Below are 26440 nucleotides of genomic sequence, written 5' to 3' on the forward strand. Positions count from 1 at the left end.
CAAAAGTGAGCACAGGATAAGAATTCTGATGGTATTCTAGCCAGACAATTTCACGAGACGGAATCGTTACATTCGACGCAGTCCCGTTTCGCTCGATTTCACGTTCGACACCTGCTTTTCAGACAATATCTTCCTAGTTGTCGGGGCTCGATTGCCAGCTTACGCCTGGCCGAGCTAGCTCGATCGTCTTTCGATCCATATTCTTTCTAGCTCAATCTTCCGAACGCGAATTCCAGGTATTCACCTGTGCTTCGCCGTGAAATTAAATTCCCATTTTTCAACGTCACGACTTTCTTATCTGAATCGTCTGCCGGTAGAACCTACTTTTCTCGGACATTTACACTTTAACAATAGATTGCCGGAGCGAGTCAATTTGACTCATTTACGATTTTATTGCTATTCTAGAAAAACTTAAATAATTTTTTTTTAAATATGTGTTAGTTTTTAATAGAATTATGAAATGTATATGAATACTAATTCCTTCCCCTCCCACTCCTTAGTTCCAAAAATCCATAATTGCTATACCTATTTTAACGAATCTATTTGTCGGGAAATCTAGTGTTAATTACCGGAAACTTGTTAACTCTTTCGCGGTGGGATAACTTCTCTGTTTGTTTCGAAGAGTACGCGTTTGAGAACCGCAACTTTCTTCGACATCCCCTAAAAGGAACACCTCGTAAATGCAAATGGAAGAAAAAGGAAATATTAATGGTTCGCAAACAAAAGCATCGAGCTAGGCCAGGAAATAGTTCAGATCATAGTTTGCTCGCGATCCCTGCAACATATCGGGTTCCCACTCCTGTAGAATAATGAAATACGAATTCCGATAAAAAGAAACAACGGAATAGATGAATACGTTTTGTAACGTTGTTGGCTATGCTTCATCGTTTTACCGCGTGCGCATTTTATCGATGAAAAATGCAAGAAAAAATAAAAAAGGAACGGAATCGAAACAAGTGGCTGGAGTTTCCGTTCGCCTCGATGCAGATGATACACAGAGTTTCGTTCGTAAATCCGCGCAGGTTCGTGTCCGAGCAGCGACTTTACGAGACGATTATCGAGAAGAATCAACCGGAAACTAGACTTTCCACTTCCTCTGGTCTTCGTGTTTCATGCAACGAAACGTGACCGTGGAGAATTTTTGATAAAATATCGAATACCTTAAAAAGAAGAGAATACCTACGTATCGTCGCACAAGTGATGACATGATAGTTAATAGATAATTTTAAAGGAAAACATTTGCAACTATTTACAAACAGCACTGTTTGCATTCAATTTCCCCGAAAGCAGCTGCGTACCACCGTCATTTTCCATTTGCTGCACATAATCAAGGATAATTGCTGTTAACAAACATTGCGGTGTAACTTGGCCATCCACGGTTCGTTACTTCATCTGTTGTTTCCCCTATTCGGCTGCTTTGTACCGGAAACAATGAACCGTTTCGCATTCGCGTAATGGAACGGTGTAAGAATGGACGTGTTTGAAAGTCACAGCGCAGTGATCGGGACAGCAACGATCCTGAGGTCGTGAAACGAAATAACAAGGTAATAATTCTCGAGTCGGGAGGTCGTTTGTAGGATGGCAATTAACGGAATCACACGATTCATTCGGTTGCACCGAGCACGCGGAAGAGGACGGAAACGTTTACTTCCGTAGACGAAGGCGAACGCTTGATTTATCGCTCTAATCTTCTGCCTGCTGCTTCGAAGGACCTCGTTTCGGAACTTTATTTCCCGCAGCATTAGCATAAGATAGCGACGGTATAATTCGTGCGTGCAGCTTGAAATTATCGCGGAACCGCGCCGCGCGACCCCCTTTGATGATCTCGAACGAAACGCGAAAATCGAGCGTGTATCGTCGCGAAAACAAAACTTGACGGATCGACGATAACGAAATGGCTATGAATCATGAAAGGCTAGAAAATACGTTTGTTCGTTCTGTCATTCGCATCGTTCATCACTCGACCGTCGCGACCTTTCAACTTTGACCACCCTCGCAGATGTAGTAGGATGGTGCACTGATCCCTTTTTTTCTTTGTCATCCGAGGAAATTGGAAAAAAGAATTACAGCCGTGAAGATTATTGGCACTTTCATCGTTTTCCACCAGAACGAAGTTGCCACTCTCTCCTTCAATTTTAACAGCTGAAATATATCATTTCGGCAATTATTACCTTTTCCACCGTGTTCCGAATGAAATTCACATCGCGTCGCTTTTCTATTTTTCGGTTTCAACCGTTCAATTATTAGCGACATCACACGCAGAACTGGATGATAAATATTTCTTCGCAAATGAGCTTATCTCGTTCAGATGACTATGAAGTTTCTGATTAAGATCGACGCCGCTAATGGGAGCGTCAACGCGTAAATTTTATTTCGATTACAGCACCGAGTTCTGATGGTAGGCTGAGCTAACGCGTGTCTGACTATACGCGATCCGTTTCTCCTTACGCTCTGACTCTTACTCCTTCAAGGTTTCCTACCTCCGGGGCTTTGAATGCGTAAGTTTACGCTTAATTAACATTCGTCAACTAAGCGAGGCAAGTTTCGAACTGAAGTTACACTGTTTGATTTGTTACGCGGTGTAAAATCATTTAAACGCGTTCGAAATTTCATACACGGGATCGTGGTAATTTTTCAAAATTCACTCGAAATTCATTCGCTAACTTTATAAGCTGGGAGATACTAATAGCGAGGGAGACTATAAAACAATTCGCGAATACTCCAGCTTTCAGACACACCCCTGAAAATTCTCTGGCGATAAATCTTTGTGAAAAATAGAAGAAAACAAGAATGCCTGAACGCGCGGCGGTACGGATTATTAACAGTTCAAAAAGCCACATCGCTCGCATAAATCTTCCATCACGACCCAAATTTCTATCCTTCCTTGCCAGTGTTCCCCGTAGCTAGCGCGTATTACGTTTTATCCATCGGACAAACCAGAGAAATCTTGTTAACCGAGAAATCCCTGGAACAACGAAACTGTTCTTATTCAACGGCTGCCAGATGGATCGGCAATGCCAAATTTCTACGCGAGTACTCGAATGGTCTGAGTTATTCGCAAGGTTTTCTTAACAAGTCTAGTCGCAGGATAATCGACGGAGAATCACGCCTTTTAACGGTTTAATGCACACCGAAGGAGAAAAAGAAAAAAAATGAAGAAATCTCGTTAGGAAGGATGGATCTCCCGCAGTCAACCCCCTCGCTGTCGAGACTCCACGTATTGTCCCCGGGCTAAATTTATTCCAGGATGAAAAATTTGTTTTTGCATAATTCGATTTTCTCAGCTCAGTTGGTGCATTATGCAGAGAAGCCTGGTTTCCATCGACGTTCAAGTACCGAAACGAAAGGCGAGCCTACAACTACCGCGAATTTTCCTATCTCTTACAATCTTCGCGTGTGGAAACGTTCCCGCGGCTGACTCTTCAGATTTTTCCGCGACGATGGCATCGATAACGAAGCTTGTCGAGGGAAAAAACGTTTTTCGTGGTTCCATTAGGGAGGATCAGAAACGGCCAATATCCTGAGAGCAATACCCGATCCAGTTAAGAGCGTCTTTTAAATGACGTCGATTCGGGAATAGCGTGGAAAATTTTCCAAATTCGATTCGATTCCAGTTGGAAAATACTTTGCCCGATGAGATTTTCTTTCGAGTGTAGATTGAAGTTAAAGTGCTGGTTTGCCGTACTGGTGGGATTAAATTAGGAATATTTTGCATTAAAAATTGTTAATCGTACTTCATCAACGTCTTTAAATTACAAGAAGGCAGTTTTCAGAATTTTTCGTACGTTCCTCGTAATCGAACACCTCAGTTTCATAAAAATAATGAAAGAAAGGCAACCAGCGGTTGTGCTACATTTGCTGAATATTTCACCTACTTCCAAGAATGAACTTTCTCATTCTCTTTGCGACAGCCCAGAAATTCTTGGAACGCCCCGCGTATTGAAGGGAATTCCTCGAATCTTTTTCATTCAGAACGAGGGAAGAGGGGTTTGTCGCGCGATATTGCCACACCTGACAGGGTTAACGACACGCGAGTGCTTTGAAAACCTCCCCTTTCGACTAATTCTACTGCAAGCAGCGGCGGTTATAATCACGCGACGAAAACGCTCCTAACTGCACGGAAACGTGACTAGAATAAAAAGCTGGCTTAATCATTTAATGACCAACGAGACATTAAGCTCTTGCTTTAAATGGCGATGCTAATTAACCTTGGAACGTCGATGGCCAAAAATTAGAACGATCTGCCCCACAAAATAGTTCAAATGAAGCGTAAGATAGAAAAAAAAAGAGAGGAGATGATGAAACCTTACCTGGTATCCGAATCCTGCAGATTCTGTTCAGCATGAACCTAACCCCAAGAGGTGGATCCAGCGTCGGCAGATTTATCGTTTCAGCCAAGGTTCAAATTAAGTACGCACAATTAATCCCGGAAAATAATTCAGTCCGGGGTAATCGTGAGCGTGGATACCGTACAATTCGAATGGATATTTACTTAGCACAGAGAACGCTAACACTGCAGTCACCACCGCGAATGTATGATCCTTAATTAACACGTTGACCCTACTGCTACCGTAATATACATCCATGTGATCGTATTTAACACCCTGCGGTCAATAATTCACGAACGTAACTCGATAGGAAACTGAACTTCCAAAAGGAGTACACAAGAACCACCTCGGGAGAAGAAAGTTTCTTCAGGATCGATTTTCCTTCTTTTTCTTCTTCCTCCGAGACTTTCCTCGAGTTTGGTCCTTCCTTGAACAACGTCGAATCGATTATGACACACTCGTTTCATCGAGACGGAACGCGGACAAAGGAAATAAGGATTCTGACGAAGGAACTTGGAATATTCGTCGACGAGATTCAGCCGAAAAGATTTCACGATGAATCTTCGGGAAGATGGAACGAATAACGGAGACAATAAGCAATTTTAGTTTGAACTTTGGTTCCCTCGAAACGACCAAGTTTCAGCCTTCGTCGAGGTGAAGGGAAGATGATTCTCCGCGAAGGAAAGCAGAGTTTTGAGTTAACGAAGTTTAGCAATCTAGTCTTGGAAACGATACCTAAGGATATCGGTGGTCTCTCCTCGATCGACCTTTTTGTACCAATGTTCGAAGACTTAATTGGACTTGCCCTAAGGAGGTTTTCCAAGGCATCGATTCGAATCCGCGTAGCCTGATCCGTTTACTCGGATTAACGCTCGAACATTCAGTTTTCGAAGGGTGAAAGGGTACGAGGGGGGAGCAGCACACCGGAAGAGAAACTTCGATCCGTTTATCGGTTTCTTATTCTGAAACAAAGCTCAGTCACGAATTACGAAAGATTTGCAAACGAACGAACAGAAGTTTTTAATTAAGGTTTCGCTGTTGCGATCGGCCAAGGAATTTACAGGGTATCGTTGGTCGGTTGGCTGGAAAACGTGCTCCAACACCCACGAGAAACTTTAATTCCTTCCTCAAACTGTTCGGCAACCGACTAGCTCGTTAGCAATTAATGTTTAACGAACGCAGGGATCGTTAGAATCCGAATTCTCTTGACAGACGATGAGCAGCTGTCTCGAAGTGGATAAGTGAAAAGTAGAGGTGTGCGAGTACTCGGAATTTACAAGCCGAGCTGAATTGGCTTCGATTTTTCGAGCCGAGTCGAGCGCTTGAATTTGCCGAATTACTCGAAATCGACGAACTGTTTGAAACAAAAACTCGAATATTCGAAACGTCGTAAAATTTCGATTTACTTGAAGATGAATTTTCAGCTCGAATATTCGAGTAGTTTGATTTATTCAAGTAGCTCGCTTTTGTTTCGAACAGTTCGTCGATTTCGAGTAATTCGGCAAATTCAAGCGCGCGACTCGGCTCGATCGACCGATCATTGTTGACTCGAAATTCGAGTACTCGAATAAATCGAGTACTCGCATACCTCTAAGTGAAAAGCGAACGCGTCTTCAACGATCAACGAGCATCCAAATCTTAATAGATCGTCGCTAAGTAGCAACTGATCTTGATCCGCGCGGTCAATTTGCCTGTAATTAACGGTAGGATGATAACAATCGCGGTGGTCTGGTAACGAAAGCTCGATTCACACTGGATACGCTTAATTGAATCGAAGGTCAGAACTGGTCCCTAACGAGAAGACGGCTACCTGGCAGCTTTCTTCGAGAAGCATATCCTACGCTACTCCCTTTGACACAAAGACGAGTCTTGCATTCCACCGGAATTTTCTATGGGTCAGAGTGCACCAGTGTTCCCTCGTACATTCAGCGGAGAATCAATTAATCAGCCAAGATGTCGGTATACGCAGACATGCTAATTTTTATGGGATAACTGTTTCACATTTCAGGCCAAGAAATCTTTCACGATTCATTATCAAACAAAGAGTATGATTAAAGAGAGAGCATTCTTCAACAAGAACAATTGGTTCACCCGGCATGTTACAGCTCGCTGTCCCGTTACTTATTACCCAATAACTCTTTCACATTTCACCGGATGCTACTGTCACAGCGTCTACAAAAGCTTCCACGATTCACACCGAAGCCTTCGAGGGGCAGAATGATTCAAGAAGGAGCATTATTCGCCAAGAATAATCAGTGAACTACCCGGAATGGTGGTATTCAGAGAGTGGTTACTAATCACCTAATAAATCTTTCACATTCCATCGGACACAACCATCATCCACGAAATCCTCTACGAGTCAGCTCACCTTCGAGGAGTATCAATTAACCGTTTAGCGCGTTAGCACTGGGAGGCTCGTTAATTGCCGCGTAACTCTGGTGCGCGCACCCGTTTCCGGTCGCAGCATACCCAAGGTCGTCGGTGTATTTCAGCTCCTCGAACAGCTAAGGAACCAGCAGGTTTCCGCTGAATCTCGTCGAAGAAACATTCAGGCTAGCTCTCCGTCCTTGTTTTCGCAGGGGTATTTTATGCGGGGTTCCGTTTGAGCTTAGACTTCCGGAAACGCGGCGGGACGAAGAGGGAGCAGGATGGTCCTGAATATTCACCTGACACACGTACACAAGACGGTCATACGATGACTCGCGACGAATACAGAGAGAACGAAAGAGAGGAGAGAGAGCGTGAAACAGGGATAGAAGGATATAGAACTGGAAGCTCGTCCTCGAGGAGGCCGGGACGTGTTTCGCGGTTTGAGAAGAGCGACTGGTGCCGCCGCGTGGCCCCAAACCTCTGTTCCCCGTGGCGCGTGCGCTTCGCGTTCAACACCAACCAGCACCCTCCGTCGCGACGCCCTTCCTTCCTTCCTTCCGACGATCACGCACTTCTTCTCTGCCTTCGCCTCTGATCGTTCGTCTCTATTCGAAAACTCTTCTTCGCGTACCTTGCACCGTACCGAATCGTTCATCCATTTCACGTGTTTTTTTTTTTTTTCATACACGCAGACGGTTCGTGAAAAATAGCCGACTGCTCCCAATGGGAATCGAAGCCTGGATCTTCCCTTGAAGCCCCCTGATATCTTTGCTCCTACGATTCCTTTTATTATTGGATTTGGATAACTCAAGTCCGGATAAACGTTGGAACGTTAAACAGAATTTATGATCGTCTCTACAAATATAGAAATAGGAAGTAGATTTTTCTAAATTTCAGAGGTACACTCTGTCGGTTATTACACATGATAGAGTAACTTCGTCGCTAGTCAGCTACCAATGCAAATAGGGCTTTATAGGAGAATCTGCAGCCTCCCTTGGCCTGTTTCCTTCGTGCAGCTCAGTGAACATATTCAATCCGTAGCGACAGAATGCAGACAGAGTAAATAAGGAAACGTAAAAGAGACAGGCGTTTCTTGGAATTCCAGTTTTGAATGGCACCTCGGTTCTTGACGTTGAACCCAAGCAACGTCTCGTAGAGTCAGCGGTGAATCTAAAGAGCGAATTAGAAAATCAAATATAACGATTCTAGAATCCGTAGACTTGGTATAAGAAACTGCATCGGTAAAACGTGTTTTACGCATTCTGCCCACTATGTCGTAAGGCCTTTGATGCACAGTTCGGCCCAGTTTCGGCTTATTTTCAAGTCGATAGGAGGGTCTTTTGGATTGATGAATGGAATCGGGTATGAATCGGAGCACAGTTAGGTGAATTTCGGTGAATAGCGAAGATGACGTTGCCCCATGATTAATTCTACCTTGGTCAATCCTTTAAGAACAATGAACTCGCGTTTGCTATTGAACAAAAATGATCACACTAATAGCTTGATATTTTTCTCTTTTATCCCTGTTCAATCATCGTCATTTTTTTAGTTACAAATGGTTCTTCGTTTCTACACTAATCTTACACTTCTAAACTCGAATCTTATTTTTAATCGTTCAATCATTGTCTCGAGAATGAAATTTTCTGTTGGAGCATAAAACACGCAGATTCGCACACTTTTGTTCGGAAGTTTCCAAAGTTTTTCCGCTGCAGAAGCAGATCCTTAGAGATTCCTCGGAGCCGAGGTGAAACGTAGCTGATGCACTTTCCATCTCTCCATCCTCGTAGTTCGGCTTCCTCTATCGCTCCGATTGCCTCGGTGCCTGGCTTACATCGTTTTCGCATTTCTCTTCGGAATCTTTGCAGTCGCCGCCGAAACACATGGGTAGCTTTTTCTCCTGCCGTCCGCACGGCACTTTTTCCACGGAACCGTCTGATAAGGGAAAAATTCAGGAGTCGTTCAATTTTCAATTCACGGATGTTTGTTCGTTTTTTTTCATCGAACCACTCACCTGTCATTTGAAAAGGAATTTCCATCGTCATACCCATAGAAGGTTGACCGTAACCGTACCCTCCATATCCATAACTGGTTGGAAGTTTTTCATTTTGAGACGGACTGTCCGATCCGGTGCAGCAATTTCCAATTCGATCGCAACAACCACCGCTGCAACAGCTTCGTCTCCAAGAACAACAACCCTTATCAGCGGGGTTGGTCGTTTGCTCCTGAATCATTCTGCAAATAGTAAACAAGCTTCGTTATCCAACGGTGAATTTCCTTGCGAAAATCTCTCGTAATTTCGAGGGTATCTCACGGTGTTGGCTTTTGAATGATCGGGCTTCCCTTCTGGTACAATCGATCGGTTCCTCCGAGCAACGGCTTGAAAGTTCTGAAAGCGTATCGGTGATATATGATTTCGTGAAACGTTTGATTAAAGTGTAGACCTAGGATGATACGTACTTGCAATGATCGCACATGATACTTGAAGAATTTTGAGGTTGACCAGAAGCTGAATGACGTATGAAATAATTTTGAACATATGAAGCTTCGGTGCAATTTTCGATTGTTGCGTTTCATTCTGTGACTAATTTCAAAATTATTCATCACTTGTCAATCGATCGATTAGGAACAGGATAGGTACGCTTCGATTAATAAAAAAGACACGCTTGTATCTTATTGAAAACGTCGATTTATTTATCAAAGTTAGAAAATTACATATCTAATGCAGAATTTTCATTGACAAAAGTATAGTGTATCTTGGCGTTTCAGTGAATCTTATTTCCGGTCCGCGCAACATTTCGAAACAGCTTCCGGTTCTTTCGTCTTTCCGTTTTTATCCTTGCAGCAACCGGACATGCAACACCCACCAGCTGACTCTCTTGCCCTAGAAAGCAATAACAATTTGCATTGTACAGTGTCCAACGAAGGCTAATCGGACACAATGATTTTTAAAAAAGCGCAGACTTCTTTATCGGATTTTGTTTCTTTGCGAAACTTGTAAAGTTAACATCCTAATTCCGACGTTTGAAACTACGATAGGAAAAGATTTACGAGGAAGAAATCGCTTGGCTAGACAGTAAAATGTCAAAGGATTGTCTCGCGTTTGTAAATCCTCTTAGTCCACTTGGAAATTCTACAGGATGTTGAGAGGAAAGGGTTCGAGACGGTTCAATGAAAATCGCAAAAATATGGTGAACAAGTCTTATTGATATTACGATTAATATTTCAATGAAACATATTAAACGTATTTAGAAAGGGTAGGACACGTGGAACGCTATTTACAAACACGGAAACAAGAAGAGAGCATAGCGACTTTCAGAACAAGTAGTACGACTCAATAATTCAGCAAGCAATTTCATCAAGTAGCTAAACAACTGGACTGATACGTTCGCTAAGCAACTTTCACTGAATTTCAAAACCATTCTGTTAAATTTTTAATCCTTTTCTTCTTAACACCCTGTAGAAACCTATATGGCCGCCTAGCCCGGCTTTTAACACTGTAATGTTTACCCGTTGTTCAGTCCCATTTTCGATGTTCTTTTAAAGCTTCCTTAGGTAGGAAACACGATTATTGACAGCAACTTTTCGTTTCCTTCGATGCACCTCCGGTACAACATCCTCCCTGCTCCTCCGCCCCAGAGCAGCATTTAGAACCGCAACATCCGCCGACTGTTTTTTTCTCTCTGCACAATTCAGTCGAGCAATTCGGTTAACCATTGGATGCACCATCTTTTTTAATACAAGTCTAAGGTAAAACATCTGTTGTGCCTCCCGAAATTTGATTAAATTAGACTCGTTAAGGATGAGAAGGGAGTAGATTTATTTTTTTGTTGAACGCTGGCGGCCATACAGGTACTCGAAACAGAGGAAACGTTATCTTGGTAACATCTGAAACTTTCTTCGATTATTTGACTAAATTTCAATTAATCTCCATGGCAGTCAACGTGTCGATTATCAGACTTTCAACTCGAATTCCTCGGTTAATGGTTAAAGAAATTTGGTGAACAAAGGTAGAAGGTGGAAAAGAACTTAAGGATCATACTTTTTGGAACAACATCCTCCAAAATCCTTGCCTTCGCCGTTCTTCTTCTCCCCGCTAGAAATTAAGATACACCAAACGTTATTACCTAATTAACTAATTAAAAATAGTTCCGGGTTTATGTTAATATACTCACTGCTCGCATTTGCAAGTCACTTGTCCTTGATATCCTTTCTGGCCGGTAACTTTTCTACAACAACATAGTCAACAATTAAATCATTTCCACTGCTAATTTAGGTTTTCATCAAGATTGTGTCACTTACGAGCAATGATCACACATGTTGAGTTCTTAGGTTTCAGGTGCTCAAACTTACGAAACGAATGCTCACGAGGGAAATTTGGAAATTTTGAAGGTTCGTCGAATGATGTTCGGTCGATGAAATATTAATGCGAACAAACGTGTCGTGATAAACGTTCGTCGATTATTATTTCGCGTTGGCAGTTCTTTTCTCGGCTAGACGCCGCTCGATTTTATAACCGGACAATTTAAATGACGATACACAGTACCTATCTACCGTTCGATTAGTTTCACGTCAAACAACGGTGAATTATTGTTGCAACGTAAATACAGTGGAATTTTACGGGAAAACATGAATTACTGTCTGCCTCGGAGATAATCGTGACAAACGTCGACGTTGCTGACAGATTTCGTTGTAAAACGTGAACGGATATCGATGACATAAAATCCTGATAAAATCCTGGTTCGAGGGAGATTTTCGTAGATCGAACCCTTTATGATTTGAAGAAACGCTATTAATTATTGTAAAATGTGAAGTTATAAAAAAAAAGAGATTGAATAAAATGTCAAATGAATTCTTGGCAAGGATCATATTCTCGCGATTTTAGTTAGGCGAACTGGCTTCAGAATAGTTTTCGAAGGACCGTGTGCGGTGCACACGTGTGTGCCGTGTCCCATATACGGCAATATGAACATTTTCGAACAGCTGACTGCCATAGCTCCGGCTGCGGTAATCGGGTCACGAGGTTGATCCTGTATTTTGTTACAAGTCGCTCGTCTTCCACTCGATAGCGGGTGATACTTTCTTTCCCCCTGTGAATTCCCGAAGAAAATCGCTTTTTCGTAAGCTGACGAAATTCTCCAGGTTTATCGGTCGGCAGCTTATTTCTTGATCGGTTACACTTTGTCTGTTACGCTCGGATAGCGAAAGAAAGAGGGAGAGGCAGATAAGTATGGCAAATTATATCGATCATCGTCGGATGGATGAATACGTTAAGGGATGAAAAGGCTACGAAATGATTCACCGAGCCTCTTTCCTCGAAACTTTAAGAACGAGTGGATCGTAATAGCGGACGGGTACAATCGAAAAGCATAAGCAAACTCGCGATTCTGGCGCAGTATTAATCTTCGTTCGACCTTTCCTGTCGTTTTCACGTGCACTGCGGCTGCTGCACTTTTACGACGGTCCATTGAAAACCAAGTACCTTCATTCTTTCCGTTTCTCCTACTTGGTCGCACGAATGAATTAAAACCAGCCTCGTCCGAGAATCTATAAAACGATATACCTGACGATCAACGTACCCCGTTTTGACCCAGTCGATTACCCTCGAACATCCAACGATCCTTGTGGGAATGATGCTTTGAAAAATAAATTATTTGTCCTGAAATACAGGTGATTTCTGGGGAAAAAATTTAATCAAATCGATCCTTTCTATATTTTCTACTAACAATTTTGTTCTCTTGTTTTAATAAATAATTTAAGGGGCTTTAGCGGTACAAAGATAAGTAGAGTGTACTGAAAAGATGTAAGAACACGGTGGCGGGAAATAAAGTAAAAACACGGTAATCGCGGTCGGATTAGACGTTAGCTGGTTGATAGCTAAGGACGACGGTTTAATGAGACGTGGTCCCTTCATTAATAAAGTTTAAATTGACCGTTGTAGCGGAGAAAAATCGTCAGCCAGTTAATTACCGGGCCGATAAAAGGGCACTCGAGTCCAGTGAGATTGAGAAAGTTCTCCTACAATGAGGAGAATTTCATTTTCTCCCTTCGTTTTCCCTTGACAATTTTCGACCTGGCCCAACGATGAATTATATCTTCGAACAAACGTGATCCACTTAAATATAGGCGGGGGTTGATTTTACTTGTCAGTAAAAACTTGAAGCTACCCTAAAGCGAAACTTTTCGGATTTCTCCTTTTTTTCTTTTCCATATTTCCAAATGTTTTAAAACTCGCGTAAAAAGCGTCCACACAGACGTATCGTCGCCGTACAATCGACCAAATACCAACGGACTAAAAAGTGCGAACACGTTGTTGGAAAGGCGCCAGGTAACGCCACCAGACCAGGCTACCTCCACAAACGTCCCAAATATCACCTCTCCTTTCTGGCCCATAATAAATTCTCCTCCTTTGTTTTTCCTCTTTCATTATTTGCGATCGAAATCTGACGCGTTCGATTGTTCGTCGGTTAAACGAACAATTTCCCGATTTTAATCACCGAAAATCGCGACTTCTTGACCGTCTGCTGGACACGTAGCACTCTCTTATCGATTAATCACCAACTATGTTGTTGCACGACAAAAACGTATTCTTGAAGTTGACATTTTTCTAGCAAATATTCTCAAACGATCAGAGTTCTCATCAAAGTACAAGCAACAGCATCGCCTTGAGCAGCTGCAGAGTTTCACAGTTAGAAATTCCCGGAGGACCTCGATACACGGTCTTTCAAATATTGGATCACCGATTCTCTTTGAATCGGGGATTATTTCGCCACTCTGTAAACATTGATCCACCTTAATCGGTATGGTGGTCGACGAAATCTTCGTCAATGTTTGCCGCCCATAATTCACGACGATTCAGCGGGAAAAGAAACGAAGCGACCAGCGTTTTTCGAAGATAATTCACGGAAGTGTAAAGAGACAGGTAGAGAGAAAAGGAGAAGCAGACATTTGGTATTAAGAATATCAATGAAAGCTTTGCATAGTCGTTTGCATGAAACTTTCATTTCGTACGTTTTTAACGACCGATGCGAAACAGCAGTCAGGGGTTGGAAGTTTCTGCTCTCTCACGGCGAACGATAGAGACAAACGAAATTTAGGGGATGCAACGTCATCGTCAACGATCGCTAATGCAACGACTGAACTTTATTATTTTCCATTTTTTTCTTATAAAACTTTTACCTAGATATTTGTGACGTTTTTCTGATTAAAATGATACCAAACACGATATGGTTCCTGTATTGGTTAAAATTCATCGTAGGCGGTCAATTTGGAATTTTTCTGATTGGGTGCCTTTTGCAAACGCAAGTGTACCTCCTAGTCCGCGTGGAGGTACCGAACTTGCATGGTGCACAGGTAGTACCAGTCCGGTGAAAGCAAGAAAGGTAATAAACGATGACCTCTTCGAGTAATAAATGGATTAAGTGAAAGTCGAACGAAGTCGAACCCCTGGTATAATAACATATTTTTTCCGTATTTTATTTTCCTAAGTTATAAACCGATTCCCAAAATTCCTCCTTTAACTTGCAGATGTAATAAAAGTTCTACATAGAGCGACGGACTCCTACAATAAAAAAACAGCACGCAGCAAACTACGGGCGTTTGACACAAGTGGATACTTGGCTAAACAGAACTGTCGTATCAGGAATAGGTCGCGTGTCCCCTTGAAATTTTTCTCGAATCACATTTTTCTTGCGAAGAAGGGAGCGAGGAGATATTTATTTCTTAACCATCGAGACAAAAGGATAACGAAGCCGGTTACGAAACGAGGAATGACCAATCAGGAACGTTCCTTTCTCTCGGTAGCTGTGTACCGAGCTGGAAAATTCGGTGGAACTCGGATTAAACGGAGAGCCGAGGATTAGCGGGCTAAATCCACCCCTTAGATCACAGGGTTACCTCGCCACCTAACTGTCCTCTTCGTTCTACTGGTTTAATAACGGGTGTTTTGTAAAGCGAACACGAGATACCATACCCCTCACCATTCACCAAGATAAACTTCTCTCCGGAATCTTAAACTTCTTTCCTTCGTCCCCTGCTGTGCACCTCGTTCTCCACCTATCTACCTTCTCCACTCCATTTCTATTTTCATTTCTTCGATAATTAAGTTTCATTCAGAGGAATCATATAAAAGCCTGGTCGCATTCGTTCAAGAAGAATTTAAAAAATACACCGGTGAAACATGAACGTGAAAGGCAGCTCTTAAAATGAACAATCAAATTGACACGTTCAAAGTCCAAACAGAAGAAACAAAAGGACTAGTCGAGTGGGGTGCGTCATTATACGTTCCGTCGTTCGCTTGCCACTTCCCTTATTTAGCCTTCTCGCTTTTCGCCATTTGCTACCCCTACTCATCACCACCACTTCTACCTCTTTTTTCTTTTTTCATCGTTCTCACCCTTGCTCTTTCTCCTACGCGTGCCATTCCTCTTTCTCTGTGTGTTATTTGCCCTCTCACCACCACCACCATCTCCACCACCCTCGGCATAACTCCCCGCGCTCTTTTCCATCCGTGCGGGAGAGCTTAGAGATTGTTTTAATACCCCGATGGGCAGAACTGTGACCCAGTTCCACCCCGTTGAATATAGACACACGACCTAAGCTACGTTTTCAGAAGTCGACTAAAGGCACGCGCACCAGCCTTACCGAAGAAACCACCCAAAGTCTTACTTCCTCCGCGAACGAGGCTTGCACAGCTTCGTCGATTCCTTCGCTTCGAGTCTTTCCTCGAATTCATTCGAATAAATTAATACTTTCGCTTCGCGTAGTTTTCGTTAGGCATTGTATAAATCAGGGTAATTATCTTATTATTTTACTGCTATAAATGGGATAATAGAATAATAACAAAGAACTTCTCGATAAATACAACATCGGATTCTAAATGTTAACTGAAGTTTAAGAGATTAAACGTTGACGAACAACAAAAAACTGAGGAAAATATTGCAAACTGACGGAAGCTAATTTCCGCGAGATGTCCGATACAAAATCTAACTCGTCAAAAGTTTCGCTTGACAGATTCAGTTTGTTTAGCGGAGCGAAGAATATTCTTCATCGATGAAACGCTATTCACCCGTACGGAACTTTCAAATCTTTCAATAATCGTAATCATGCGAGTGTTGATTTTCTTTATTTTCTCATTAGAAAGCGGCACAGCACCGTCCAGGGTTCGTCTTATTCTTGAAACTAGAGTGGCTTTCTGGTGAAGAGCTCTCTAAATGAAAGGGACGCTCTGTAAAATCTGCAACACGAGGCACGAAATTCATCCAACGGTCTCGTTCTTTCGCATTGAAATCTACCTACATATGTACATACCTCTGGATGATGGTTCACGTAACACTTGGCGATCTGAAAAGCTTTGTCGCAAGGATCAATTCCAGCTGAAAACAGAAAAGATTTTTCTGACGAAAAATATTTTTAAAAAACAAAGAGTGAAATTGCAAGCATTCTGGGTTCATCAAAGCGTTAACATATAGGATAAACTTTCGACATCGTAAAATCGTTCTAAAGACAAACGTCATATACTCACGGACAGACTTGCACGTGTTAAACAACTTTCTTGAAGAGTCCTGCAAGCTCCGTGGCAAATGTCGAAGAGCTCTTTGCACATTTATCTCACCGTCACTGTCCAGAATACCGTTCCTCGCCATAAAACACTTCAAGTAACACTTCAATCTCGGGTCGTCTTGCTCGAAGTCTCCAGACTTCATTCTTCTTAGCGCGGCTGAAACAGATTCAACAAAAGAGGGGAAAAAAGGTTTCTTTTTCATCGATCACTTTAGAAGTAACTATTGCAAACGTTTGACTGAATATACCCCATGAAACCTTCGACTCTCTGCGACAATCCTTCCTGATGTCTGTTTCACCGGGATCCTGAAACAAGACGATCTTTTGTGATTGAGATCTAAGGATATTTATGCAAATACAAAGTGCTCTCGTAATAAGATTTATAAAGAATTTATTTCTGTTGCAAGAAATTTATTATTCAGAAGATAAGACAAAGGGGTTGGATACGTGGTACACAATTTTATCTTAACGACGCGAAAATCACTCGACGTGGTGAAAATGATAGCTCACCAACATAATCAGAATAATTGTCAAGAGGAAGATTAATCGACAGTTCCAAATCATTTTCGTTACCGATCTTCTCGATTCAAAGGGAACCCGATACTAATGCACAAGTATATATCGGCATTTCAACTGTTACCTTATCATGTTGTTATTTGAATGTTCACATTAGAAGTCGAGATTACGATGGTTAATGATTCGGTGATTAATCAAGAAAGTGCACTCAAAACACTGATAACAAATCGCTGGTGGTTCAATTTACAAACTTTGCTGCTCCCGTACTGCAGGGTGTTTATTAATTTATTACACGACCATGCGAAAAACCATATTTCGGAGATTAGAGTGGCTCTTTACGACGCCGATAAAGCAATTATAGAAATTAATTTTGCAAAGGTAGGTGACCGTAATTTCGTTAGAGTCCGCACCACCCAAAAAGGTCGTTTATTACCATGGTTGCTGGTGGCCAACTTGATTCCGATACCTGCCTGGATCTACCTTTTGCACTCATTTACGTACACGTAAGATACATGTAAAATTAAAAATTAATAAAATTTACACGATATTACGTCAACCACTTGAGAAAGTAATTGTTAAAAAAAATACTTAATAAATTATTAAGTAAAAGCTGGATAAGTACATGTTGGATATTATGGGATATTTGAATAAAAATATACTATATTCGTTATGAACAGATCATTATTCTTCAAGGATTACAGAGCGACTGGGATAGTAAAAGGCATAAGGCACCAACAGTCAAAAGAAAAGATCAAATGACACTTCTCGCTATCGCTATCCTATAAACAAAATTCGGTGCACTGATTTGAAGCCACTGTGATTTATATTACCACTAGCGATTACCCACGACTTCGTTCGCATAAACGGACTATAAAAAAGTTGCCTCATTAGCGCCTGATTTTGACAGTTTTTCTAAATTTTCGTGAAAACTCTGAATATTTCCAGAATAAAAAGAAGTCTAAATTATTACTCTGTAAATTCTGAACCTACCAATGAAAGTCTCGTCAAAATCGGTTCAATCGTTTCGGAGATTAGTCCGTTTAAACAGACAGATAGACAGACAGACAAAAATTTTGCAAAAGCGTATTTGGGTTTTAGCAAGGTACGAGAAACCATATATGAGCTAAAAAAAACCATTATTTCGAAATCACAGACAGACACTTCAATTTAATTTATATGTATAGATGTATAGATTTATATATCACCAGAGGAATGAGAATGGGCACAATAACGTTTATTCTACTCGTTTCAGTTTTTGTTATTTTTTATTATAGGATTTCCAACAGTGCAAGAAAAGATTGACTGAATAAGTGCAAGGTGGCTATCCCCTACGCATGGGGGATACCCCTTGGCGAACCGAGAAGCTCGACGAGGAATCTGTGTAATCCGAACCGCAATATCGGTGTAACTAATCCTAATTCAACGATAAAATTTTTTTATTTTTGATGTTTTCCTAACGCATTTGTGAGATTTATCCGATTAAAATGATACCAAACACGATATAGTTTAAATTATATTTATTTATTTATTCAGAATATGCTGCGGAACTATTGATTGCTAATTAGGTGCTTTATGATGTTAGGAAAAGCCCGTGATTTCCATGAAATCAGACAGTTTCTTCCTATTAAAAATTAAAGTAATTTACAAGCTAACAATAATAATAGAATAAATATAACATAGAATCGACACTTCGGCTGGCTATATGCAATGTTTGGGTCCCAATTTCTCTTGCACTTATCCAGCTTTTACTGTATCCTGATTAATGGTGAAACGTAAAAGAACTAAATACATACAATGTCCATAAATGAAGACTCTATGTATACGTATATACCATAATGGAAATGAGTATTATGGTGTATTTAAACAGATTTTTACGCAGAAAAAAAGTGAAACTACAGTTAATGAACATAATAAAAAAGCATGGTCTTTGATGACAAAAACAAATCGATAATATTCCCTGTAGGAGTACTATTACCATTTCCCAGAAACACTGAACGAAAGTACAATGTATACGTACACGTGCCTTTGATATCCCCCGACAAGGAAGACTGGCTGTCTTTCATGGTGGCCGAACGTGAAGGACATGGTCGTAATTCCCGTCAGTATTCTTTAGAACGTCATCGAAGGTGGACCATCGTTCGAATCGGTTTTTCACTTTGATATATTTTCTTATGGTGTTTAGTGTAAAAAACATTTGATACTGTGCTTTACAGTTTTATAACAGTGATGCTTACTGTATTATATTTTTTACGAAAATACTTTTTTATAATCATTAAGCTAATTAACGGCTGTTAAACGAAGAAAAACTCGCGTGCTTAGTAAACCAACGTGGACTATCAATAAAATGATAAGGAACGGAAGACCCGGCTCGTGACTAATCTTCGCTAAAGAAAAATAAACGTTAGCGTTATTTTTCAAGATATCCGCTAACATTTCCTAGAAGGTGCTTTGTTCTTCGTAGTCCATTAGTGTTTTTTTATTCAACCATCTATAATCATCAACCTTGTACATTGGAGTCATTTTGTACCTTTTTTTAATATGTATTCGAGATACGAAAAAACCATCATGAATACGCAACCGAACGATGCGTTTAAGTGTCCTAATCCGTATCACAAGAGTGTTCGAAATTTCCGCAAACAAATTCGATACATGCTAAGAAAAGCTAAAGGAAGGCTACATTCGGAAAACAACTTTTGCAAAACTTGCCAATTAGTAATCGTCACAAACAACGACATACAGAATACCGACGCACGTGATTATCTGATGGAATGCAACTGTTGCGTCGAGAAAATGCAAGTGCCTTTCAGGACTAGCACGCCAATACCTGAGAAAATGATACAAAATAATAACAATTTAACCAGAGAGGTAAATAATTAATTTTATTTATATTTTTATTCTGTCAGAATGTCCGAGCAAAAATGACGCATTTATTCGTAGAAAGCAAACGTATTGCCGAGGGAATGGATTGATTGTACGTATATCCCAATGTTGTCGAATTGCGTATCATTTTCTTCTTTGACATGGGATGAATCTACGCTTCTGGTGGAAACAACGGAACAAGGTGAACGTATATGCACTGATCTTTTGAGGCGTCGTTTGGGTGATACGTATTTTTACAAATGTTAATGACACGTTCATGTAAAAATTATGATGAAGAATTTTATGGCGGGAAGTAAGGGCAGAGAGAAGTAGAGGAACGATAATTACAGTTTTCCTGATTATCGTGCAACACTATTTTTGGACATTTTCAGGAAAAATTAGGAACATGAAAACAAGATGTTGTATATGCATTCGCGTGTCTCTTCTGTCTTTATTGCACTTGCAACTTTTTGTGCATCGTTACCCTGATTCTAGCGGAAGAGCTTCCTTGCTTTTAAAATCGACTCCACGCGCCAGATTTATTTGTCGCGATGCGCAGTATTCTGCGCAATAAACAATCTGCGCCTGCCAGGTGCAAGCCGTATTGTCACGGTAGATTGATTAATATCTCCGTCAGTCAGACGTTTCCTTTTTCTGGTTTTTCATGAACTCTTTATCCGTGTATCGCGTGCAAACACTTTCCGTGGGCAATTTCAATGGAATGCATCACGAACGATTAAGGTTATGTTTGAGACTGTAAAAAAAAACAGCAGTAGTGGCGCTGCGGACATCGCAGTAGGAGTATAATTAAAATCAATGTAACAGTGCGGTGTTTCGAGACACGGATTTTCCCGAGTGTATTTTTTTTCAACGAGGGTCTGTTTGTATGAGAAATGTCGAACGGATTAAAAATGTTGAACAATGATAAAAACACCAACGAAACAAGTATAACATTCTTCGTACATCGATTTCTCTTATTGCAGCATCGTGCATAAACGGCTTACCTATTTCTTTATTTTTTTATTTTTGTTTTCCCCTTAGACTACAACACATCTATGATCTGTACTACTACTGCTGCAACTCCCGCGGTGGGATTGCAGGAGCCACACTTGACAGGGGTAAGATTTAGTTAATTAAGGTTATTTTTGGAACAGAAATCCTGTTTCGATACCACAAGTAGTAGCTTATTGTTCTTTTTCACAGATGGAGCAGCGAAATGTGCTGAAACCCATGCTGAAAAGGGCTTTTGAAGCTGAGCCTGAAGGTCAGTGGCAGATCCAATGTCTATATAATGTTATTGAACAGCAATTAGTTGTTACGCATGTACACATTAAAATTGACCTTTTGATAAAAGCAGAACACGGATCACCTTATAAATCTGGAAGGTTTAAGTTGTTTTGAGCCAAGGGAGAAGCCTTGGCGAAGCGTCCGATGGATTAATCTATTTCTTATCTTTCTTTTTTCATCAGGTGTTACAACCGTAAAGAAACGGCACAAGAATCCACAACCAAAGAATGCGGTATGCGCGTTGAATGAATTGAAAACTGGTGCTGTGTACAAGGTTGTGGAACAAACAGGCCCTACTCATGCTCCAATATTCACAATAGCGGTACAGATAGATGGACAAACGTACGAGGGCAAAGGTCGTACTAAGAAAATGGCAAAACACGCCGCAGCCGAGCTCGCTTTACGAAACATTATTCAGTTCAGAAATACACCGGAAGTCCATCAAGCGATTAATACTTGCCAACCCTCGATACCCCTCGAGCCCGATTTTACTAGCGATGTTACGGAGCGCGATAATCATCTAGTCAACGCGTTTAAAACGCTAACCCAAGAACCAAAAAGTACAAACAAGTTTTTAGAAAAAGGGCCCGTAGCGCTTATTAATGAATTGTATCCGGGTGTCGTATACAAATGCGTATCCGATAACGGAGAAAGTTACGCAAAGTTTACGATATCGGTGACCATTGACGGAGAAACGTTCGAAGGAACTGGACCAAGTAAAAAATTAGCTAAAGCTGCAGCCAGTAAAGCGGCACTGGCTAAGCTGAGAAACGTTCACAGTTCCTCGTTTTGTATACCGCTTCCTGTACGTGTCTTACCAAACTTTTCCAACAGTGGTCACTGGCAAGAGCAGATGTCGTTACCTCAGATGTTAGCCGATAAGATTGGTAAGATGGTGAACCAAAAATTTAGCGAACTTATCCAGTCTAAACCGCAGCATGCCCGACGTAAGGTTTTGGCGGGTATTGTCCAAACAAAGGGTACAGAAGCGGAATTGATATGCGTAACAACCGGTGAGGACCAATTTTCACGTATGCCTTAAATTGCTTCCCGAACTTAAGATGCACAATAGCTTTACAATATTTATCTGTTTCAAATAAAAGGTACCAAGTGTGTCTCTGGAGAACACTTGAGCGTCAGCGGTGGCGCTTTAAACGATTGCCATGCGGAAGTAGTAGCCAGGAGATGTTTATGCGAATATTTATATAAACAGTTAGAACTTCACGCGGAAGATCGTGCGGCAGAGTCGATTTTAGAATGTATGAAGAAAGGATTCAAATTGAAGCAGGGTATACAGTTTCATTTATACATAAATACCGCTCCGTGCGGTGATGCCAGAATTTTCTCGCCTCACGAGGAAAACGAGTCTGTTGATAAGCATCCGAATCGAAGAGCCAGGGGTCAATTGAGAACTAAAATAGAATCAGGAGAAGGAACGATCCCGGTGAAAAGCAGCGAAGGTATCCAAACGTGGGACGGTGTACTGATGGTATGCGATCAGTGTTGTTGCACGCAATAGAAAAACAGTTTCCATCAAATTTTTTTTTGTTGTTTTTTTTTTGTGCAAACATTCGCATACGCAAACGTTTACTTCAACTTATAGGGCCAAAGACTGCTGACGATGTCGTGTTCGGACAAAATAGCTCGGTGGAACGTACTTGGTGTGCAAGGTGCACTTCTAAGCCACTTCATCGAGCCAATTTACTTCCACAGCATCGTTCTTGGCAGTCTATTGAACCCAAGTCATATGTATAGAGCGGTCTGCGGGCGTATCGAAAACACAATTCAAGGTCTACCGCCACCGTACAGGCTTAATAAGCCATTAATGAGTCTAATCACATCTTCCGAAGTAAGACAACCCGGGAAAGCGCCTAATTATAGCGTTAATTGGACAATCGGTACGTGGTGGTTTAAAAGGCGTTTATAGAACCTTTATTATAATTTCACGCGTTTTTCAGGTCAATCTGACGCTGAGGTAATAAACTGCACAACGGGGAAAGACGAATTGGGTAAGCCTTCCAGAATATCGAAGCAAGGACTTTTCAGAAGGTTTTACAACTTACTTGGTAAACTGGAAACCATCGACGACGCTGACAAGAATCAGTGTCGTCACTATTTAGATGCGAAGTCATCCGTGCAAAATTACTCGGTAAGTACTCGTGGGATATTCACGTTATCCGTTGTGTACAAATTGCGCCGATTATTATTTTGTTTAATTTTTCTATGCAACAGCTTGCCAAGCATCAATTGAAGGAAGCTTTCGTAAAGGCACATCTTGGGAGTTGGGTTAAAAAACCGATCGAACAAGATATGTTTGAGGTCGATATCTGACTAGGTCAGAGTAACGATAAGATTTCGACAAATGAAACAGAGTTTCGGGTGGCAGATTATGTAGTTCCTACTGCAAACTAGATCGCTCGTTCAGCGTGTTATGATACGGCAGAATGCGGCATCAGTAAAGCATAAATCGTAGGATCTCCCCACGCAGGTTTGCTTTTGCTGTTTGTCGCATTATGCATCGTGTTCAGAGTGTATAAAAGTAGAAAAAAAAGACAAGCCTCTTTCTATCTCCAGGAGGATATTTTGTCTTCGAGCCGTCGAAGGTTTTACGATTCGATAGTTGCTCAGTTTTAAATATAGGATTTAAACGTAACACTTTCGATACTTCGAATTTTAATCTTAATCTATTATAGTACGACGTCAATTTCGACCATTTTTTTATAGAACGTAGTCGCGACTGTGAACATGAAGAACGGGAAAGGATCTCCTTTCCTAATCAGTACGTAGTAGTGAACTTAAATGTTTCCTTCAAACGATCAGTCATTGGAATCGAAAAAATTTTTACGAAGAAATAATTCGATACATATCCATCGATCAATCTTATTATCAAAAGAAGTTCTTGTAGTGATATTTTAACGTAAAATTAAAAGAATAAAATACCTTGGTATATACATATACGTAAAGTTACTTCAAGTCGTTCGTACAAGAAAAGATTAAAATCGAAATAACACGTCGAGATTTGACTCGTGCCTGCAGTATTTTTTCCTAAGCTAATTTAGAGATAATAGTAACGATAAAAACGCGCGTCAAGTTACATCCCTGAAGGCTGTGACACCAAGTATATAAGAATAATCGTGCGAAAAATTAATACGTGTGATTCGTTGCAAAGTTCGACGAAAGGAGAGACAGGAATTGGTTGCTTGTCGGCGCGATACAATCTTTTCATAACTCGTTTTCATTTAAATATATATATATATATTTATATATATATTTTTTGATCGTTCGTCAAGTAGTGAGTTACGTTAGTTTTATAGTATCGTTAACGAAGAATCAGCCCTCGACAGTTCGATGTTGTTATCAAATTGATTTTAATAGAGAGCAAATGTGACGGTATGCATGAATTCAAGAGCAATTAGCGTGAAAGTATGAGTCCGATAGATGAATGTAGAATTACATTATTATTAATAGCTTAGAGAGTCCTAAGATCATTGCCTCACTGTGCCAGTATTATAACAATTAATGCGATTCTGCCGTAATGACACACTGCCCGGTGTCGGTCCAGTTTTGCGTGAGAAACAACAATTGTGCAAAAATTCATTTCATTTGAAGTATTATATATACACCCACACACGCATCTATATATACATATGTAATTACACACGATGTATAGTTAGAGAAAGCAATCACTTCTGTGAAAGAAGTATTAGTTCAGTAGGGTACAGTTATTGAATTTAGGTTTATCATAAGCTTCTTGAACGTTACTTACCGATAGGAATAAGTTTTTTGCCTTTCTTTTTTGGTTCACTTATTTATATTACTTGTCTTCATTCTGGTTTTGTACAACGATTCAAAGAATACGGTAAACATATATATTTGTGCCAATAAGGAAAGGATACCAAATAGCATAATGCCAATGGTAGGAGGCTAAATTCAGTCGATGTTCGCTTAGTTACTTAATGGAAAATTCTTCGAAGCATAATAATTGCATTTAATACGTACTGTGATCTATTAACGAGTTTTTTTCGTGGCGCTTTCTTAACTAAATAAGTTTGAATGCAAGTTATTGTGAACCGCCTCTTTCCCGCTTACGCTTATCATCCAATATTTAACTAATACGGTGAATAATGCAGTCTCATGTTACATTACACATGCAGTATTTATTCAATTTTCATCGATTACAAATAAAGAACGTAACATCTTACCAGTAAATATAGCACGACTGCGTTAATTGCTGAACGATGCAATTATTTTATGTGTACATCATTGTGTACACAGGAGAGTGATAAAAATAAGAGTTAACACGTTGATTGCCATGGAATTATAAAAATAAATTTTAAATAACAGAAAGTAGCAAGTGGAAAGCTTTAATTGAGAATGAATTTTGATTTAAATAGTAGCAATGATTTCTTCCACTGTGGTAGCTAACGTGTTAATTACTAGAATTACCAGAAACACGTGATACATATAGAGGTAAATAGACTCGGACACGTGTTTATCAATTTTTTTCCACGTCACATTATTCGTAGGGAATTCATGATAAGGTAAAAGCCGCCAGTATTTTACATTCTTAGGATAGCGTTTTTATTAATGTAGAAGAATAAGAAAGAGAACGAGTCGCATCGGTTTTTCTATTTGACTCTTCCGTAATCTTCACGTATCTTTAATAAACCGTTCTCGCGTTATAAAATACATATACATACACGTACACACTTTATATACAAATCACTTGAACACTGATCGATAAACGATAGAGAACACCATTTTTAGTGATAAAAGAATTTTTCGAGTGAGCTAATAATTAGCGACTATTTAATTATCAATTAGATCTAGTCAGCTACAACACGATTTCCGATTTCTCATCTCTGAAACCGTGTGTGTATTCGGAGAAAAAAAAGAAACGTTTTAGTTATAGAGAACATCGAGCATTAAATTACGAATTTCTCGTAGTTCAGCTAGATTTTAAGCTTGACTAGTGCCTCTAGTCGTAATTTTGTCCAAATAAGTAAATCGATAGGCAAGAAGAATAATAGAATAAAACCTTTATTTACCAAGTGTTGCTCGTGTTAATCTTGACCCACACGATTCTTCTCGCATCCTATATAAATCAAGAAAATTTATTTACTTGAAACTTACAGCCGATAATTGCGTCGTTTGCATGAAATATGTAAATAAAATAAAAATATATTTTCTTCTTTTTCTTTCATTTCATTTTTTATCGCATAAAGTGCATGATCTGTAATGTTGCTTGGTGCCTCCAATAAACAAAGCTAAACGTTATCTCTTCTTTTCTCCTTGGCAATTTCTGTGGTTGGTGTACAAAAGTAATTGATCAATGGTGTAACATATACATAATTGTACATAATTCAATAGAATGTTCTCTTTCTTATTATGGAATGAAAGTTCTATACATTAAATTAAAAACTTTAATCCTTAATGTCCTTCGTAATTCATACAGCCAGTTTTATTTTGAAATAAGTATACTGCGATTAAAGATAGGGAAATTCAATACACTTAATGCTTCT

At 40.2% G+C, this 26440-nt stretch overlaps 5 protein-coding genes across 14 annotated transcripts in view; 1 reads left to right on the forward strand and 4 right to left on the reverse strand.

Annotated features, from left to right (window-relative positions):
* Dop1R2 (dopamine receptor 2) overlaps positions 1 to 7175 on the reverse strand; it is a 49049-nt gene extending 41874 nt beyond the window's left edge. For 2 of the 3 annotated variants that reach the window (XR_013063025.1, XM_034323722.2), the window contains exons 1-2: positions 6995 to 7175; positions 4311 to 4755 (exon numbers count right to left, since the gene is read on the reverse strand). The gene's annotated coding sequence lies outside the window, so the exon portion shown is untranslated. Of the gene's footprint in view, positions 1 to 4310; positions 5951 to 6994 lie in introns of those variants that run through there. The other variant, XM_076690923.1, reaches the window with a different exon arrangement.
* Adar (adenosine deaminase acting on RNA) overlaps positions 1 to 26440 on the forward strand; it is a 78346-nt gene that overhangs the window by 42966 nt on the left and 8940 nt on the right. For 2 of the 6 annotated variants that reach the window (XR_013063023.1, XR_013063024.1), the window contains exons 1-8: positions 18848 to 19637; positions 19710 to 19833; positions 20673 to 20749; positions 20835 to 20895; positions 21101 to 21931; positions 22022 to 22407; positions 22522 to 22816; positions 22877 to 23067. Coding sequence is in view for 4 of the 6 variants with exons in the window: in XM_076690918.1 (XP_076547033.1) it covers positions 19311 to 19637; positions 19710 to 19833; positions 20673 to 20749; positions 20835 to 20895; positions 21101 to 21931; positions 22022 to 22407; positions 22522 to 22816; positions 22877 to 23067; positions 23151 to 23249 (2391 nt within the window). In the remaining 2 variants the exon portion in view is untranslated. Of the gene's footprint in view, positions 1 to 18847; positions 19638 to 19709; positions 19834 to 19995; positions 20591 to 20672; positions 20750 to 20834; positions 20896 to 21100; positions 21932 to 22021; positions 22408 to 22521; positions 22817 to 22876; positions 23068 to 23150; positions 26366 to 26440 lie in introns of those variants that run through there. The other 4 variants (XM_076690918.1, XM_076690920.1, XM_034323718.2 and 1 more) reach the window with 4 other exon arrangements.
* LOC143305829 (uncharacterized) lies at positions 8225 to 9293 on the reverse strand. Its single transcript, XM_076690924.1, has 4 exons — positions 9156 to 9293; positions 9010 to 9084; positions 8710 to 8930; positions 8225 to 8630 (listed from the first exon to the last, which is right to left on the reverse strand). The coding sequence occupies exons 1-4, from the start codon at positions 9170 to 9172 to the stop codon at positions 8497 to 8499; spliced, it is 447 nt and encodes a 148-aa protein (XP_076547039.1). The 5' UTR covers positions 9173 to 9293; the 3' UTR covers positions 8225 to 8496.
* Positions 9405 to 11162, reverse strand: LOC143305830 (uncharacterized). 2 transcript variants are annotated; one of them, XR_013063026.1, is made up of 5 exons: positions 10998 to 11161; positions 10871 to 10924; positions 10738 to 10791; positions 10206 to 10378; positions 9421 to 9579 (listed from the first exon to the last, which is right to left on the reverse strand). XR_013063026.1 is itself a non-coding variant. In XM_076690927.1 (4 exons), exons 1-4 carry the CDS (start codon positions 11012 to 11014, stop codon positions 9471 to 9473), a joined length of 234 nt encoding a protein of 77 aa, XP_076547042.1. In that variant the 5' UTR covers positions 11015 to 11162; the 3' UTR covers positions 9405 to 9470. The 2 variants fall into 2 exon arrangements, 1 of the variants encoding a protein (XP_076547042.1); XM_076690927.1 differs by lacking the exon at positions 10206 to 10378 and having other exon boundaries at positions 9405 to 9579; positions 10998 to 11162.
* On the reverse strand, positions 15158 to 17280 carry Obp9 (odorant binding protein 9). Of its 2 annotated transcripts, none has more exons than XM_076690925.1 (5): positions 17206 to 17280; positions 16505 to 16562; positions 16219 to 16413; positions 16005 to 16069; positions 15158 to 15930 (listed from the first exon to the last, which is right to left on the reverse strand). In XM_076690925.1, the coding sequence occupies exons 1-5, from the start codon at positions 17263 to 17265 to the stop codon at positions 15904 to 15906; spliced, it is 405 nt and encodes a 134-aa protein (XP_076547040.1). In that variant the 5' UTR covers positions 17266 to 17280; the 3' UTR covers positions 15158 to 15903. The 2 variants fall into 2 exon arrangements, with proteins under 2 accessions (XP_076547040.1, XP_076547041.1); XM_076690926.1 differs by lacking the exon at positions 17206 to 17280 and adding an exon at positions 16767 to 16884 and having other exon boundaries at positions 15193 to 15930.

This window comes from Osmia lignaria, chromosome 11 (assembly GCF_051020975.1).
Source record: "Osmia lignaria lignaria isolate PbOS001 chromosome 11, iyOsmLign1, whole genome shotgun sequence".
NCBI classification, from domain to species: domain Eukaryota; kingdom Metazoa; phylum Arthropoda; class Insecta; order Hymenoptera; family Megachilidae; genus Osmia; species Osmia lignaria.

Excerpts from the sequence above, each read along its gene's own strand:
- LOC143305830 (XM_076690927.1), bottom strand. Across the intron at positions 10,792-10,870 it reads GTGACTTGCAAATGCGAGCA|CGGGGAGAAGAAGAACGGCG; the intron begins GTGAGTATATTA and ends CTTAATTTCTAG. Across the intron at positions 9,580-10,737 it reads GGAGGATGTTGTTCCAAAAA|GGCAAGAGAGTCAGCTGGTG; the intron begins GTATGATCCTTA and ends ATTGCTTTCTAG.
- LOC143305829 (XM_076690924.1), bottom strand. Across the intron at positions 8,931-9,009 it reads ATCATTCAAAAGCCAACACC|AATGATTCAGGAGCAAACGA; the intron begins GTGAGATACCCT and ends TACTATTTGCAG. Across the intron at positions 8,631-8,709 it reads AATTCCTTTTCAAATGACAG|ACGGTTCCGTGGAAAAAGTG; the intron begins GTGAGTGGTTCG and ends TTCCCTTATCAG.
- Obp9 (XM_076690925.1), bottom strand. The coding sequence starts at position 17,265 with ATGAGTGCAAAAGGTAGATCCAGGCAGGTATCGGAATCAAGTTGGCCA. Across the intron at positions 16,070-16,218 it reads TAACACGTGCAAGTCTGTCC|CTGGAATTGATCCTTGCGAC; the intron begins GTGAGTATATGA and ends TTCTGTTTTCAG. Across the intron at positions 15,931-16,004 it reads ACGTGAACCATCATCCAGAG|ATTTTACAGAGCGTCCCTTT; the intron begins GTATGTACATAT and ends CTCGTGTTGCAG.